Genomic DNA, 17024 nt, shown 5'->3' on the forward strand with positions numbered 1-17024 from the left:
GAGGGTGAGAATGTTTAAAGGGAAATGTCTGTGGTATCAAAAAACAAAGGGCAACAATACAATTTTCATTGAGAATAGTTATAGCCTTACAACAAACTTTCCTTACTCAATCTAGGTCTCAGGACTGCCTTAGGAACTCTAATCTGTGTGCCTATCTATATATGTGTGATAGGGGACAGCGGGGTGTGCTTCTCTGCTAATCAAAATCTTGCCTCTTGTTTCTGATTCCTCTCTTCTAGTTTAACTTTTTTTTTTTTTTAAGTGAGGCAATTGGGGATAAGTGACTTGTCCAGGGTCACATAGCTAGTAAGTGTTAAGTGTCTGAGGCCGGATTTGAACTCAGGTACTCCTGATTCCAGGGCCAGTGCTCTATCCACTGCATCACCTAGCTGCCCCTAGTTTAACTTTTTAAAGATAGATTTGGGACCTACTTCCCCCCCATCCTGAGTTTCCCAGATTTCCCTAGGAAGAACTGCTCATTTAAAGGGGACATTCATTCGTTAGGATCCACATATACATCTGTGAGATATTCATGGCTTATGTTAAGAGATACACACATACATAAACATATAACACACATACATGTGATGTCTAAACATATAGACAGGATGTTCAAGAGAAGGCATGACTAGATCTCAAGAATCTTGTCCATCCCTCTCCGAGGTATAAATTACTAAATCTTGTGATTCTTGTCTTAAGGGGAACAGAAGGGACCACGAGGCTGGCCATTTTCTTTAAGAGAAAGGGTACTATAGACAAGAATTACATCTATCTACCTCCCCAAATATTGTTGGTCTGTGGGGATGACTGGTTTAAAATGTAAAAAGCTACCAGCTTATACCCACCAGTCTGGTCCCTTCCCACCAAATGCTGGTTACACAAAAGACCACCACAAATAGTGAAGAGTGAGTAAATTCTTTTATATGAACAGACGACAAACAGATATTGGAGGAGTTCTACAGATTAGAAAATACACATGAGTAAATGAGTTCTTTAGATAGGCAGTTTTGCTCTTTAGACAGGAGTGAGGTGAGATCTTGTTTGACCAAGTGAATAACCTCAACCTAACCCAAAGAGAAATTAAATTCCCTTGTCCCTAACATCTCTAAGAAAGCAAGCTAGGAAAGAGGCACATTTTGAGAAGCCAGCTTCCCCTACATGTCTAAAGATAGCCTTTCTATTTCTCCAGTCCCAAAAAGAGTCTGGAACCAGGATTGTCATCTCTTAAAGTGAAGAATGCCTCTCTTCAAAACTTTCTGTACCAACTCTCTCACACAGGCAGAAATCATTCTTTCTACCAATTAGGCTCAGCTGGAAACTCTAGTTCTACAGTCAAGTGCCTGCCCCCATATCTTACTACTTCCAACCCTAATGTTCTCTACCACCTTTCCCTACCACTTAACAAACAGCTGCTAAACAAAAGCCAGAGGAGATCATGCAACTTTTCTGACTGTACCTCATAAATTCATGTGATCCAACTTCAACTGGGTCCTCTGCAGCAAAGCAATCCTTTTATTCCTCTCTAATTGAGCATCTTTCTCACTCCCCAGAGGAGCTATTCCAATTCTTCTCCCCTTTCCTTAAGCTTCCCATACATCCCCTTCCCCCCAACATCTTAGTTGAGGGCCTCTTACTTTACTGAGAACATTAAGTTCATTTTGGCTGAGCTATCTCATTTCCACTTCTCTTCATCTCTTCCTTTCTCCTAGTCTTTAACAATGAGGGGGCCCTTCTCTTTGCCAAGGCCAATCCTTCCACATGTATGTTTTTTTGGGTTTTTTTGCAGGCAATGGGGGTTAAGTGACTTGCCCAGGGTCACACAACTAGTAAGTGTCAAGTGTCTAAGGCTGGATTTGAACTCAGGTACTCCTGAATCCAGGGCTGGTGCTTTAACCACTGCACCATCTAGCTGCCCCCACACGTGTCTTTGATCCCAGCCCCCTTCCCATATTCTCCAACATCTTATAATCTCAACCAGACTGCAATCTCCACTTCCAATCTTTAACTTTTCCCTATCTATTGGTCCCCTCCCTTCAAACATATCCAAGTCTCCCCCATCCTTAAAAAAATCTTCCTTAGACCCTACCCTACACTCAAGCAATCACCCCCACCCCTCTCTATGCCAAACTTCTAGAAGAAGCTGTCTTATACTTATTGCTTCCACTTCTCCTTTTTTTTGGGGGGGGTTGTTTTTTTTTAGTGAGGCAGTTGGGGTTAAGTGACTTGCCCAGCTAGTAAGTGTTAAGTGTCTGAGGCTGGATTTGAACTCAGGTACTCCTGACTCCAGGACCGGTGCTCTATCCACTGCGCCATCTAGCTGCCCCCCACTTCTTCTCCTCTTACTCATTCCTCAACTGTTCTCTCCAACCAATGATCTCTTACTTACCAAATCTGATGGTCTTCTCTTGGCCTTCATCCTTCTCAACTTGTCTGAGGCATGTGACACTACTTCCTACCCTCTTCTTCTCTCTAGGTTTTTGTGACAATTCTCTTTCCTGTTACTTCCCACTCTCCTTTCCTGGCTCATCATCCTGACGATGTGGGCATACCTGTCCTCTTCTCTTCTTTCTCTAGTTTCCCTCATGAGTTCCCATGGGTGTAATTATCTTCATGCAGATGACCCATCTCTACCCTGAACTTCAGTCGCACATCACAACTGGACATCTGAACCTAGATGTTCTGGAGTCATCTCAATCTCAACATCTCAAAAAGAGAATTCACGTTCTTTCCCCCCAAATCCATCTCTCTTCCAAACTTTCCTATTTCTATTCAAATCCTCCCAGTCTCCCAAGTTTGTAACCTAAGAGTTATCAAAGTCCATAAAGCTCCTCACTCTCCCTCCACTCACAAATCCAATCAGCTGCTAAATCTTGCCATTCTGCACCATCCCTCGTATCCCGCCTTTTCTTTCTACTCACACACAAACCCTTGCCTAGATTATTGCAAAAGCCGAATTGGACTCCCTACCTTGATTCTCCCCACTGCAATCCACCTTCCAAATAGCTACCAAAGTGGTTTTCCTTAAGCAGGGATCTGACAGTCACTCCCCTACTAAATAAACTCCAAGTGGCTCCCTCTGGCCTTTTGAATAAAATGTAAACTCATCTGTTTATCTTCCAAAGCCCCTCAGAGCCTGGCCCCACCCTGTGGATTGTATGTGACTCCTTCTCCCACACTCTGAGATCTGGCCAAAATGGCTAGCTCTTTGTTCTTCACACACACTGCTCCATCTCCGGCCTCCATGCCTTGGCACCGACCATTCCTCAGGCCTGGAAAGCACATTTTCCTTCTCTCCTGCTTCTAGAATCTCTGTCTTCCTTCAAGACTCAGCTCAAGCACTACCTCTACATGAAGCCCCTCCTGATCCCCCTAAATACTGGTGCCCCCCTCCCAAACTAACTTGTATTTAACTACTCTGTATTTATTAGTCTCCGTCTATATTGATTGTGTATATATTTATAATATGTAGTTCCGCATGAAAATGTGCTCCTCCAGAGTAGGGACTGTTTCACTTTTTGTGTCTGTATTCCCAGTACAGTGCCTGGTATATGGACTAGGTACTTAATAAATGCTTGTTGATTGACTAATTGATTCTCTCCCTCCACTGCCTTTCATCATTATCACCAATTAACTTCAGAGCAAACAAGTAGAAAGAGAATGTTAAGAACACCTTACAAGTATAAGAAATATAGCTCATTGGTCAGCCTAGGGGAGTTATAAGTCCTGCCCTAACTGCTCGAGCTCATCCATGAAGAAGTCGAGGTCGGCTGTGGTCAGGGCTGGGTTTGCTACAATCAGGCGGAAAAAGTTGGGCCAGGTTCTGTGGGGCTGGTAGCCCACCATCATGGAGCCCTTCTTGACCATGCGCTCCTTCAGCACCGGCGCGACCTGCAGAACACAAAGACAGGGCTCAGAATCCAGGCTGCAAGGGAGAAGGGGTGGCCTGCTGGCTGCCCCCCTCGAGCCCCCCAGAACCGTATTACTTTACAAAGCTGAATGTTTCAAGGCTCCGACTGCTTTTCCAATTGTCATGTCCCAGGCCATTTATCTGGGCTTTGTGGCTCCTCTGCAGTCTGCTTTCCTTCCCTAGCTACATGGAACCCCCTTCACTGAACAGACCTGCTCTCCACTGGTGTCTAATGTCATTAACTCATTTCTCTTCCTCATAGGGTCAAAGGATTTACAGCCAAAGGGTCACCCAGTTCAACCTCTGAATTTGGCAGTTAAAGAAACAGGTTAAGGGGGGCAGCTAGGTGGCACAGTGGATAGAGCACTGACCCTGGAGTCAGGAGGACCTGAGTTCAAATCAGACCTCAGACACTTGAAACTTACTAGCTGTGTGACCTCATTTAACCCCAACTGCCTCACCAAAAAAAGAAAAGAAAAGAAACAGGTCAAGAAGGTTACATGACTTGTCTAAGATCACATAGGTAGTAAGTAGCAGAGGCAGGATTTGTTGTTAAGTGACTTGCCCAGGGTCACCCAGCTAGTGTCAAGTGTCTGAGGCCAGATTTGAACTCAGGTCCTCCTAAATCCAGGGCCAATGCTTTATCCATTGTGCCACCTAGCTGCCCCTGAAGAGGCAGGATTTGAACCCAGATCTTATGACTCTCTTATACCACAAGGTTCACCCCAAACCTTCACAAAATATCCCTTTCCTAAAGCTAAAGCTAAATCCTCTACCACCCCTGCTTTCACTCTCAAGACCATGCTTTGTCATCTCTGACATCTTCCTCTCATTTCCCCTCCATATACAATCAGTTAACAGACTCAAGTTCTAATAATTTTCTCTCAAAGAGCATGAAACCTGTTGAGAATGACAGAATGTAACCTCCTTAAGGGCGGGGCCTGCTTCAATTTTGCCTTCATACCCCCACTACCTAGCAGAGGGCCACAGGAGGTCACTAATAAACTCTTCTTGACCGACTGATTAGGACATAGACATGAAACAAAAGGACGAATTCTCGTCACCAGAACTTTGTGCTACAGGAATTGGGAGGAGGGAGAGAACAATGTGGGTATATGGTATGTGGGTATATTCCATATGTCTGCTCCTTTCCTTCTAGCACCAGTCTTGTTCAGGCCATCATTGCTTTGGACTTGGATCACTGCAGGAACATTCAAGCTGCTCTCCTCCAATCATCTCCCCCCTCAGCCATCTTTGAAGCTACTTTCCACGTGGCCACTTTCCACTAAAACCACCCTTTCATCCTGCTGCTCTCCTGCTGAGCGGCCCACAGTGGATCCTTAGTGCCTACTGGGTCAACTCTAAACTCCTTGGCCTGGCGATGAAAGTTCCTCCCATGATCTGGCCCCACCCCACATAACTGACTGCATCTCCCACCACTCAGCAAAGGGAGATTATAGACTATAGAGCTGGAAGGTTCCTCACAGTCCAGCCTTTTTTTTTTTTTTTTTGGTGAGGCAACTGGGGTTAAGTGACTTGCCTAGGGTCACACAGCTAGTAAGTGTTAAGTGGCAGAGGCCGAATTTGAACTCAGGTCCTCCTGAATCCAGGGCCGGTGCTCTAACCACTGTGCCACCTAGCTGCCCCAGTCCAGCCTTTTTTTACAGAAGACAAAGGTCAGGTTAAATGCCTTGACTGAGTCAGTCAAGTCGGTCGGTGAGCAGCAGAGCTAGGATTCAGATCCACTTCCTTGGGACTCCTGGCCATGCTGAGTCTCCACACATGCATGGCCAGGCTTGCTCAGGTGGTGCTCCGGGCTCCCTGGCCATCTTCCAAGATCTTTCCTCCCTAACTCCATGCATGCTGACTATAACACCCTCCTTCTCAACTCTGCCTCTCCAAATCTGACTCATTCTTTCACTTCCAAGTCAAGTTGCACCTTCTCCAAGGAACCCTCATAACTCTTCCAGTCTACATTTCCTTCTCCTTTTTCTCAATTCCAGTAGCTCACAAGCTTGACTATAAAACTGTCCTTCATTGTTCTCTAGTGTCATATCTATGCCCAAACTCCCAAAGACTATAAGCTCCTAGAGGGCAGGAGCTATCATACTGTTATTATCCTCCATAACACAGTGCAGTTTCAAGCCCATCTATTTCAATGTTTCAATAATCCAGAATTCTCAGGGCAGCTAGGTGGTGCAGTGGATAGAGCACCGGCCCTGGATTCAGGAGGACCTGAGTTCAAATCCAGCCTCAGACACTTAACATTTACTAGCTCTGTGACCCTGGGCAAGTCACTTAACCCCAACTGCCTCACTAAAAAAAAAAAATCCAGAATTCTCTGGTGTGGGCACTCCTTCTGCCCACCCAGCTCAAAGCCATTTTACAGGTGAGTAGCTGATCTCTGAGAACTGCTACTATTGAAAAATCCATCCCCTCCTTGGCTAGCCTGGTGATGAACTTCCCAATTTCAGCTAAGGTCCTCACTTGACAAAATGCATGTGCTGTCCATCTCTAGGAATAGTAAGCACATAATAAATAAATGCTTACAAGGATTTCTCTTCCTTCCTCTAGAGCAGGGTTTCTTAATCTGAGGCCCACTGATAGATTTTAGGGGGTCAACAAACTAGGATGGGAGAAAAAGTGATAGCTTAATTTTCACTGACCTCTAACTGAAATTTAACCTTTCCTTCAATTATGAATAAACTCTCATTCTGGGAAGGGGCCCACAGGCCCCTATACCTCACCAGAAAAATCTATGCCCCTGAAAGGTTAACAACCCCTGCTCTAGCAGAAGGCAGCATGGAATAATGGGAAGAGTACAGGATTGGGGGGGTCAAAAGACCTGGGTACAAATTCTGGCACTGCTCCTTACTATGTGACCTGCGGCATTTTTTACTTCATCCCTCTGACCTTGGGACTGTCTACCTATAAATTGAGGGGGTCCTCTCTAACTAAATCTATTATCTCTTTTCAAATAAACCACTCAGTTCTACAACATTCAGTTAAAACAAACACCTCTTTGTGCATTAGTAAACCTCTCTGAGCCTTAGTTTCTTCATTTGTAAACTGAGGGAGTTAGATTAGATGATCTCTATGGTCCCTGGAAGCTTTAATTCCATCAAACTGGGATTTGGCAGCTTGGCATAGCCAGTAGGGAGCAGAGCCAGGACCAAAATCTAGGTCTCCTTCCTTCTAGGCTCACTAGTTAGTCCAAGCCTGATCTTTGTCTTTGTCTCCTGGCTCTTCCCTACTATCCCTCCTCCCCTCATCAGACTGGAAGTCTCCCCACTAAAAGGACTGGGTCTCTTTTCCCTCCTTAGTTTCCAGTAAGGGTTGTATGAGTGATACAGTCCATATGCTGGGCCTGGTTTAGGACAAGTTGATACACTTCTGTTCATACTTTAACCTTCTTGTATTCCAGAAACAAGCCTTGTTCTATTCTCTTTTCTTCTTTCTCCAAACAAAAGTCCAAGGCTCTTTCTCTCTCTCTCTTTTTTTTTTTTTTTGGTGAGGCACTTGGGGTTAAGTGACTTGCCCAGGGTCACACAGCTAGTAAGTATTAAGTGTCTGAGGATAGATTTGAACTCAGGTCCTCCTGAATCCAGGGCTGGTGCTCTATCCACTGCACCACCTAGCTGCCCCCAAGACTCTCTTTTAAATCCAAGCCTACTCAAGGACCAAAGGTGAGGCAGACATATTTTCTACCACCGGGTGGCAGAAGTGAACCACCTACATTTCCACCCCCGCAGCTCTAGCCCTAGAGGAGAGGAAAGCAATGGCCACAACCACCAGCGCTTACTTACCTTAGCTAGCTTCTTGCAGTAATCAGCACTGTCCTGCTGTCCACGAAGGCTGGGGGGAACGTACCAGAAACACACATTGACAAATTCTGGCTGGAAGGGAACAAATGAAAAGTCTAGATCAGTGAAATGGGTAGACCATGGGGGGAGCCAATCTTCATCTCCCACAGAGGGATGAGCTAGTACAAAAAGAAGAGGGAGAAGAGGATTATACCTCCATGACCAGCTCAAAGCCCTTCCGCGTCTTCATCTTCTCTACGAGGTACCTACAAAAGAGCAGGTGCCACAGTGGAGTGAGGAAAAGGAAGAAGGGGCAGAATAAACTGGGGCATACAAACGTAATGGCTTTTCTCTGCTACAAGGGAAGAGTTCTGGGGGTTTGGGCTATTGGGAAATACCTATGACATGAAAAACAAAGAAAGTATCAATAACATTTTAAGTAACTAAATTAATATGATTAAAGGCAGCTTGGCACAGTGAATAAAAAGAGACTTAGGGGGCAGCTAGGTGGCACAGTGGATAGAGCACCTGCCCTGGATTCAGGAGGACCTGAGTTCAAATCCAGCCTCAGACACTTAACAATTGTTAGCTGTGTGACCCTAGGTAAGTCATTTAACCCCAACTGCCTCACAAAAACAAAAACAAAAAAAAGAGAGAGACCTAGGTTCAAGTCTCTTATCTGACAGATACTGTATGAACCAGGGTGAGTCCCTTAACCTTTCACTCCTCCACCCAACTCTCTAGAGCTATAATTTGCAGAGAAGACGCCAAGCTGCACCAGTAAAGGGAGTTTCTGATACCAATGAAACCATAAGTGTGGACTTTAGCCTGAAGTTAAAGATTATGTTAACAGAAAAAGACAAAGGACAGGACCATGGAGAGACGGATAAAAAGGGAAACAAAGATAGTGAAAGGTCAAAGAAAGAGAGCCAAAAACAAAGACAGAGTAAAATGGAAAAAGAGAAATAAAAGAAAGAGGTAAGGAAGAAAAAAGAAATGTAAGGACTCCGGAAACATGTCGTGTAGAGAGGCAGAAGAGAAAGAGGCGACAGAGAACAAGGAGACTACAGACAGACAGACGTTCTGAGGGGGCAAACCCTCCGGGTGCTCCCATACCGGGTGAGGGTGAAGACCCAGTCCACACGCTGCTCCAGCCCTGATCCGACCCAGAGCCTTCCACATGAGCCACAGCTTCAGACAGTCCACACGACGGCCACACCTGCACTACTTTGCTCTCCCATGGTCCAGGGATACATCATAGAACTTGTCTTGCTGAAACAGGTAGGTGGCCTGGGCTCCGTGACAGTGCTTCAGCAAGTTCTACAGGGGAGGAAACCCTAAGCATGTCTCCCAACACTCATCGCCTGTAGGTCCTCCTGCTTGGCTTGGGACAGAGCAAGGAAGGTCATCCCATCCATCCCCTCCCTTGTCACCAGAATCACAGAACTTCAGAGCTGGAAAGAACCTTCCAAGACCATCTATCTAATCTGACCACCTGCAAGGTTGAACCTTGACCTACAGAGGTGACACAGGAATGGTTCAAGCCCAGAGGAGACAAATCAGTATGGCAAACAAGTGCTGGACCTGGCCTGTATTTGGATCCTGGCCCTTGATACTTATGTGACCCTGCACCAGGTCATTTAACTTCTTGGCTTCAGTTTCTTCATGTTTTCAGGTGACCTCTAAGGTCCTTTACAGCTTTAAATCTATGATCTTGGGTTTCTTCTCCTAATCTTGAGTTCTTCCCCAGCGCTAACCAGGAAAGCCACACTATGACCCCAGACTTGAGCTTCACTCTTTTGGAGAGAGTTTGGGGCAGTCAGAGGTATCCAGTCAAGGGAGCCAGAAGAGGATGGGGAATGCCCTGATGATGTAGGGGAAAGAGAGTACAGCAGTGGGGTTCAGGGAGACCCACCGAGGTGTCCCGGGAGGAGGAGAGCTGAGCACTGCAGCCCAGTTGTGAGCAGTTTGTAGGGATTCCAGGACACCGAGGTCAGCCCTGTGCAAGAAAGTAAACCAGTGTTCATCCTGTCTCTCCTGCAGCAGTGTGGTCCATCTGTCCCCTACCCAAGCCAGCCCGATTATCTCCTCTCAAAGATTTCTAGGGGCTCTCTTGCTCCCCTAACCTTGCCTTCCTGGTACCCTTATATCTCTCACCTACCTAAGACCCCTCAAAGCATGCCACTCCTGCACTCATCTCCAACACCTGCCACTCTTGACTCCCTTCTTACACAATTTCCTTAGTCCTCATTTCTTGTTCTAGACTCAGAATAAGAAGAGTATAATTCAGATTGTCTCTTAGCCCCTTAGCTTCTTCTTCTATGGTTCTGCTTTGTAGTCATTCCAAACCTCTTCCTTTGTCCTTCAACTTCCCCTGAGGCCTTTGATCAATGGCGGATCTACTTTCCCCTCTAATAGCAGAACTCAGGAAAGAAGAAGAGAAAAAGAAAACAAGGAAAGAGAGAAAGGTCAGAAAAAGAATGATAAAGAAGAAAAAGAGAAAGACAAGAAAACAGAACAGAGGCAGATGTACAGGAAAACCCCAAAGGGACCAACAGAAGAAACAGAAAGTTTTGGGACAAAGACACACATGTGCTCACATACATATATACACGCATGCAGTGGGAAACAATAAAGGGGGCAAAGGGGGGCCCCAAGAAAGAAGGAGGTGGAGGAGGTGGGGCTGAGTCCCCCTGTACCTACGGGACACACACACACACACACACACACACAACACACACACACACACACCTCTTAATGTATGAGGTATTTTTTTATTTTTTTCCGTTACATACAAAGATAGTTCTCAACTTTGTTTATATCATGCTCTACAATTTCAGATTTTTTCTCCCTCCCTCCTCCCTCCCTCCCCCCTCCCCTAGACAGCCGAGGTAATCTGATATAGAACACCCCTACCTCTCTTAATGCCATCCAGGAGGGTGCCGGTATGTCTGAGATAGCAGGACACTTCCACCCCAGGCTGCCTGTTGGGAAAAGGAATAAAAGTAGGGGCACAAGGTTGCTTCTCTGAAGGCCACCTGGTACTGCCCCAGAGGAAGTCTATGCACTCACATCCACATGCAGCCACAGCCCATGTTGCTGGCATACATCAGCAATGGCCTCCAGAGGGTCAAAGGCCCCCAGCACTGTGGTACCTGATGTGGCACTGACGAGGAGTGGCACAGCACCCTGGGGGTCAGGAGAGGAGATGACAGCATTAGGAGATCCAGACTTCCCCTCATATTAACAAAGATCCATCTGACTCCCCTTAAACATCTGAAGTCTTCCCAGGCCAGCTCCCCTCCATTCCTATCATTCCCTCTATATATCCCAGAGCTCTAGGATCACAGGTACAGACCTACAAAGAACCTGAGAGATCATGTAGTTTATTCCCCTTGACTTATGGTTGAGGGCATGAAACCTCAAGTGAGTGGCTCCAAAGCCCAGAACAAGTTGGACTCCACTCTCCAGTCTCCCTCTCCCCAGAAGCTTTTTTTTTTTCTTTTTTTTTTGCAGGGCAATGAGGGTTAAATGACTTGCCCAGGGTCACACAGCTAGTAAGTATCAAGTATCTGAGGCCAGATTTGAGCTCAGGTCCTCCTGAATCCAGGGCTGGTGCTTTATCCACTGCGCCACCTAGCTGCCCCCCCCCCACCCCGAAGCTTCTTAATTCTTGTCTCTGCAGTATGTACTAGATGCATCCTCCAGTCTCTTCCACCAGCATGGAAGCTCCCTGAGGAGACACTGGTGTCTTTCCCCACCCTTCCCACCATCCAAACCTGGCTAAGCTCTGCACACAGGTGAGCAGGTAGGTGAAAAGCACCAGAGCGAGCCAGCATAGCCAGAGAGATGAAGAACTGAGGGGTGCCGGCACAAGCAGCTTCCCCTTACCCATTGCAGCCCCCCTTCTTTACCTCTGCCTCGGCTTGATGAATTTGTTTCTCCAAGTCCTCTGGGATCATCCTTCCCCTAGAAAGGGAGGCCAAGGTGACAGAAGCTCTGAATCCCAGCATCAGGAGGTAGTTCAGAGATCACCAGATCTAGCTCATACACTGGGCAGCACCCCCAGCCCCCCAACCACCCTAACAATCATATGGCCAGAGGAGGGGGCTAGCACACTCTTCCCTCTCGAGGGGGCCCCTTCCACTCTCAGACTGCTTAATTATCAGCAAGATTTCATTCCAACAAGCCTCGAACTGCTCCCTTGCAACTTTTAGCCACTAGTACCGTTCTCTCCTTTGGGGCAGACTTAAAAACATCTATCATGGCCCCCACCCCAGCCAGCCCAAGCCTTCTCTTTTCCAACTTAATATTCCCATTCTTGATACGACTGTTGGGTGACTTGGTCTCCATTCTCTTTGGCTTCCTAGTTCTCCCTCCCTTTGGGAAGAGAAGACTTGGCAGAAGCAGCCACGTGGAGGGAAGAGAGGGATGTCCTGCTTGAGGGGGATGGACTAGGCCTGATGGCAGTAAAGACAAGGTGTGTCAATCCTGGGTCTGGGGCCATAGGAACAGAAACCACTTTCACCTTTCATCAGCCTTGACCAGTCGGATGCTGTCTGTGCCCATGCCCAAGAAAGCGGCTCCCTTCTGAATAGAGTAGTGACTCTGTGGAAGGAGAGAGACAGACTGAGGCAGAGGATGGGGGAGGAGGAGACAGCAGCCACGGAGCTGAGAGGACTCACTCAGCTGCCTGAGGCTCGGCCACAGTCAGCCTTACAGAACTAACTGTGGGTGGAGAAGGTCTAAGGGCCTCTAGCTAAGCTGGCAGGAAGGTAGCATGGGAACTTCCAAATTGAGCCTCACACCTCCTGTGTTGTGAAGATGGCCAAGGGCGGCAGGGCCCGAAGTCCCCTTTGTTTGCAGTCAGGAATACCGCTGGTAACGTGCCAGGTTCAGTGCGTACATGTTGGAGATGGAGCCACCTGTCATGGGGAGCACGTGGGATGGACGGGGATGAGAGGGAGAACAGAGTCCTCCCAAAGTCCCCTGCTCTCTGTTCTCCCTTCCCCCACAGGAGAGAGCCCCAATGGCAGATACCCTGGAGGTAGCCCTGATCCTGTCGATAGACAAGGATTAAAAAGAACCTCTGCATCCTCCCTTTACCTGACCTTGGACCCATTGGGAGGGAACACAAGGACAGGCATCTGAGTGCTGCCAGCTCAGCTGGTGTCTGGATTCCATGCCGGTCATCAGAGAGAAGACAGAAACATTCTCATCCCCCTCCCGGGTCCATACCTGGGCAGAAGACCCCATCCCGCTGCTCCAGCCCACCAGGGCCCGCAGCTTCTTCAGCACCTCTTCCTCATGAGGACAAACACGGGAGCAATTTCATAAGTGTACCTGAAGGGAGGAGGGGTGGTGAGTGAAGAAAGGGAAGGGTGTGGACTTGGTCATCTCTTTAGAACACCCAGAGGGCGGAAAAGGAAGGAGATCATGACAAGGAGACAGGAAACCCAACAGCCAGAGGACTGGGGTCGGGGGCTCAAGGTGTCAAAACCCAGGGTTCTAGGAGCTCAAGCTGCAGGGGCTCTTAGACACCATCAAGTCCAACCCCCTCCATTCTATAGATGAGGGAACCAAAGCACAAAGAGGTGAGGTGTGCAGGTAGCGTGCCCAGGGCACCAGAGACGGAGGGTCTTCGACAGGATTGGCACTCAGAGCTTCCTCACTCTAAGCCCAGCACTGGACGGAGGAACCGAAGGCAGAGAGAGACCAGAGGAGAGCAAAGGAAGGAAAGGGTGTCTGTGGTGAAGGGAGAGAGAGAAGGGCTAGAGAGTGGGATTCCATCAGGGATGCTAGGAAGTGTTGGAAGAGGGAGGAAAGGACATCCTCCCTTCTGCGTGATGTTCTGTTCCCACTCCTTTGACACTTACTGACTAGTGTTGAGGCTCTCCGTGATGATCCGACCAGCCAGAGAATAAGGGTCCAGCCCTGAGAAGAGCTGATTGAAGAATCGAGGATGACCTGGAGTAGCAGAGGAGAGCAGAGAGGTTAGGATGGAGCTGGTTCACTAGCCTAGCTCTCCCCGATCCTTCCACGCCCTGAGTCCCAGACCCACAGGTCTTCACGCTATATTGGATGATGGTCCGGCACCGGTCAAGGATCTGTTCCTGCTTCTCTCCGTGGCTCCGCAACTCCAAATCGAGCAGCTTCTTCAGCTCCTCTGGCTCCTTCCATTCACAGACCTAGACAAGGAAAAGCTGGTGGAAGGCTTGAGGACAGTTAGTCAAAAACACTGATTGAGTGCTTGCTTTGTCTATAGCTCAGAAATAAGTGCCACAGAAGAATTCCAAAGACCTACACAACCCAGGGATGGGACACAATCACACATAAAGTAAAAAATCTCTCTCTCTCTCTCTCTCTCTCTCTCTCTCTCTCTCTCTCTCTCTCTCTCACACACACACACACACACACACACACACACACACACACTTACAAAACAATACTGCAGATGAACATGGTAAACATTTAAACTGGTACAGGGTTTGCAGAGCAAGAGAACTATCAGAATTAGGGTTAAAGTGCTTTGGAAGCAAGAAAAAGCATGATTTGATGGAGTGGAAAAGGGAGAATATGCTTTTTTTATCCCTTTTTGAAATAATGTATTTTTGTTTTATTTTTCTCAATACACGCAAAAACCATTTTTAACATGTTTTTATAATTTGGGGGTTCCAAATTCCCTCCCTCTCTTCCTTCCCCCCTCCTAGACAAGGCAAGCACAAGATTATACATGTGAAGTCATGCACAACATACTTCCAAGCAATGTGCTTTAGGAAAGAAAGGAAGAAGAGAACCCACCTTCTCAGTGGCGTCAGTTCCTTTTCGTACGGCCTCGTCCATAACAATGGCAAAGACATCTGAAGTAGGCTTCACCAGCTGGTAGATCCCAATGAGGGGAGAGGTGGTTTGATTCAGCCATCTGACCATCTGCTGACATCTGCAAGTTAGAGATGACACTTGACCTGGACTGGGAACCTCAACGGACCTGAGCTATCCAAGCCTCCCTCTGCTTCACCACTGAGTCAGCAATGGGAAACCTAAAGAGGCAGGAAAGGAGAGTTCCAAAGAGCATCTGGAAATGGCTAGGCTTTTAAAACAAAGGGGGGGGGGACACTCTTAAATTCCAATCAGATTTAGAGGGAAAATAACCCTACCCTCCCAGTCACCTGTCAGTTCAACATTCATCAGAGTTGGAGAATGAGAAGAAATCTGAGGCTCCAAAACTTATTTGGAGCAATGGGGTTGGGACACTGGGCAGAAGTTAGATAGAGGGAAACTGGAGGTATAGGCAAGTCATGTGGTCGTGACATCACCTCTGATGACCACTGGGCCAAACAGAATTTAGCAGTGTGGTATGGGGGAGGGAGAGGGGGTTGGAGAAGGACAGCAGGGTGAGAGATAAGTCTCTTAGAATAAACATTAGCCCAAAAGCTATGATGTGAAAAGGAGGAGAGCAGGGTTCAAGTTAAAGGCTTATGTATAAGTTCTGTTTACTATGGGGGTGGAAGAGAGAGGAGAGGGACAGAGAAAGGGGGATTCACATTTGGATCAAAGGGATTTGGTTGTAGATGTTTAAACTGGAGGCAGAAGCAGTAGGAAAGGTCCCTAAGCTGAGGATTTCTCCTAGCTAGACTCAAAGAAGGACAGTAGTTTTTTGGGTTTTGGTTTTTGTTTTTGTTTTTTTTTTGCAGGGAAATGGGGGTTAAGTGACTTGCCGGGGTCACAAAGCTAGTAGTGTCAACTGTCTGAGGCCGCATTTGAACTCAGGTCCTCCTGAATCCAGGGCCGGTGCTTTATCCACTACGCCACCTAGCTGCCCTCAGTAGTTTCATTTTAATTTTGATTTGAAGGTTTTGAGAGAACATTGTCTCCCAACCATAGACAGGAAGAACCAGAAGAATTTGAGGTAAATCAGGGGCTCTGGAGAAAACAGCTGAGAGGGAAATGGGGATTCTGGACTTCCTTATGTCTACTCCCATATGATCCCAGGGACCAGAGAAGTTCCAGAACTGACCTGGTTCCCCCCATATCAGGAATGAACAGAGATTATATTCAATAAATACCAAACTTTTTTTGTGTAGTGAGGGTTGATCAGAGGACCCCTGTACACTTGCTGACAATACTTTGGAACAGAAGAGGCATGCTTCTACTTCTAACAGTAGCACTTATTTGTCCCTAATACACAGCAGGCCCTTAATAAATACTTGTTGATTGACTCATTGAGGTGTCGTAGTTTCCCCCTTTCAGACCATGAGTCACCCTATTTACCCTTTTTAAAGGGGGGGGAGGGAATGGCCATTTTCATATTCAGAGTCCATCGTAATGCCCATTTCCACCCAAGCCTGGGTTTTTTCCATGCTGCTGTTATGCAGCAGAATAGGTGACCTCTGAATGGGAAAAATGCTCCCCTGCAGAGCTAGGGAAGGAACTCCTGATTTGGTTCTAGAGACAGTGGAGAAAGAAGTGGGAAATAACCCCAACTCCCAGTCTGCCTCCACACAGGCTAGAGAGACCTTCCCCTTGTGTAAGACTGGATCCTCTCTTCTGGCTGGGCTGAGGTCTCATCTTGCCTCCAGCTCAGTCATAGCTTGTTTATTTGGAGAGGTGGGGGTGGGGTCCTAATATATATAACTTATCCAACTTCCACTTACTGTTTTGTGGGCAAAGATACTCTAGTGGTTTGTCATTTCTTTTTCTAGCTCATTTTACAGAATTTGAAGCCAGGAAGTAGCAGGGATTAAAGGACTGGACTATCATGCCCAGGGAAGCTAGGTAGGGAAGTGGATAGAGCACTGGGTCTTAGAACCAGGAAGACTCATGTCCCAGAGTTCAAATCTGACCTCAGACACTAGCTGTGTGACCCCGAGCAAGTCACTTAACCCTCATTGCCCCACAAAAAAAAAAAGAAAGAAAGGTCCCAAGAAGTCTAGCTGCTTAGTTTCCTGTTCTATAACACATACAGAAATGATAATTTTATTTGGTATTTGTTAAGTTTAGAACAAAAAAAAAATGGAAAAATATAAGGGGAAAGAATGTAAATCTGACAGGGGGTAGGAAGGATGGTTCAGAGGAGAAAAGAGAATTCATGAGATCAGTTAAGAGTCTATTACAAGAATCCAGGTGGGAGTATCAACAACATTGTGTGTTTATCAACTGTGATAGACTTGACTCTTCTCAGCAATACAAGGGCGAGTGATGGATTCATGAGAAAGAGCAGGTTTTAGAGGAAAGCTCAGTTTGGGATATGTTGAATTTGAGGTGACAAGAATATATCCTGGGGGCAGCTAGGTGGCACAGTGGATAGATTACCA

General features: G+C 46.9%; 1 protein-coding gene across 1 annotated transcript; it reads right to left on the reverse strand.

Moving 5' to 3' along the window:
* Window positions 1–899: 899 nt before the first annotated feature.
* CSAD (cysteine sulfinic acid decarboxylase) lies at window positions 900–14632 on the reverse strand. Its single transcript, XM_043969270.1, is given in 21 exon segments — window positions 900–3888; window positions 7714–7803; window positions 7925–7976; window positions 8827–8873; window positions 8875–9030; window positions 9626–9637; window positions 9639–9709; window positions 10627–10648; window positions 10650–10694; window positions 10783–10899; window positions 11625–11679; window positions 12239–12318; window positions 12519–12581; window positions 12583–12635; window positions 12949–12969; window positions 12972–13019; window positions 13022–13053; window positions 13587–13677; window positions 13772–13898; window positions 14512–14578; window positions 14580–14632. Coding segments are annotated over 21 exon segments (1476 nt in total). The 3' UTR covers window positions 900–3714.
* Between the last annotated feature and the right edge of the window lie 2392 nt (window positions 14633–17024).

Source organism: Dromiciops gliroides, chromosome 5 (genome assembly GCF_019393635.1).
Source record: "Dromiciops gliroides isolate mDroGli1 chromosome 5, mDroGli1.pri, whole genome shotgun sequence".
NCBI classification, from domain to species: Eukaryota; Metazoa; Chordata; class Mammalia; order Microbiotheria; family Microbiotheriidae; genus Dromiciops; species Dromiciops gliroides.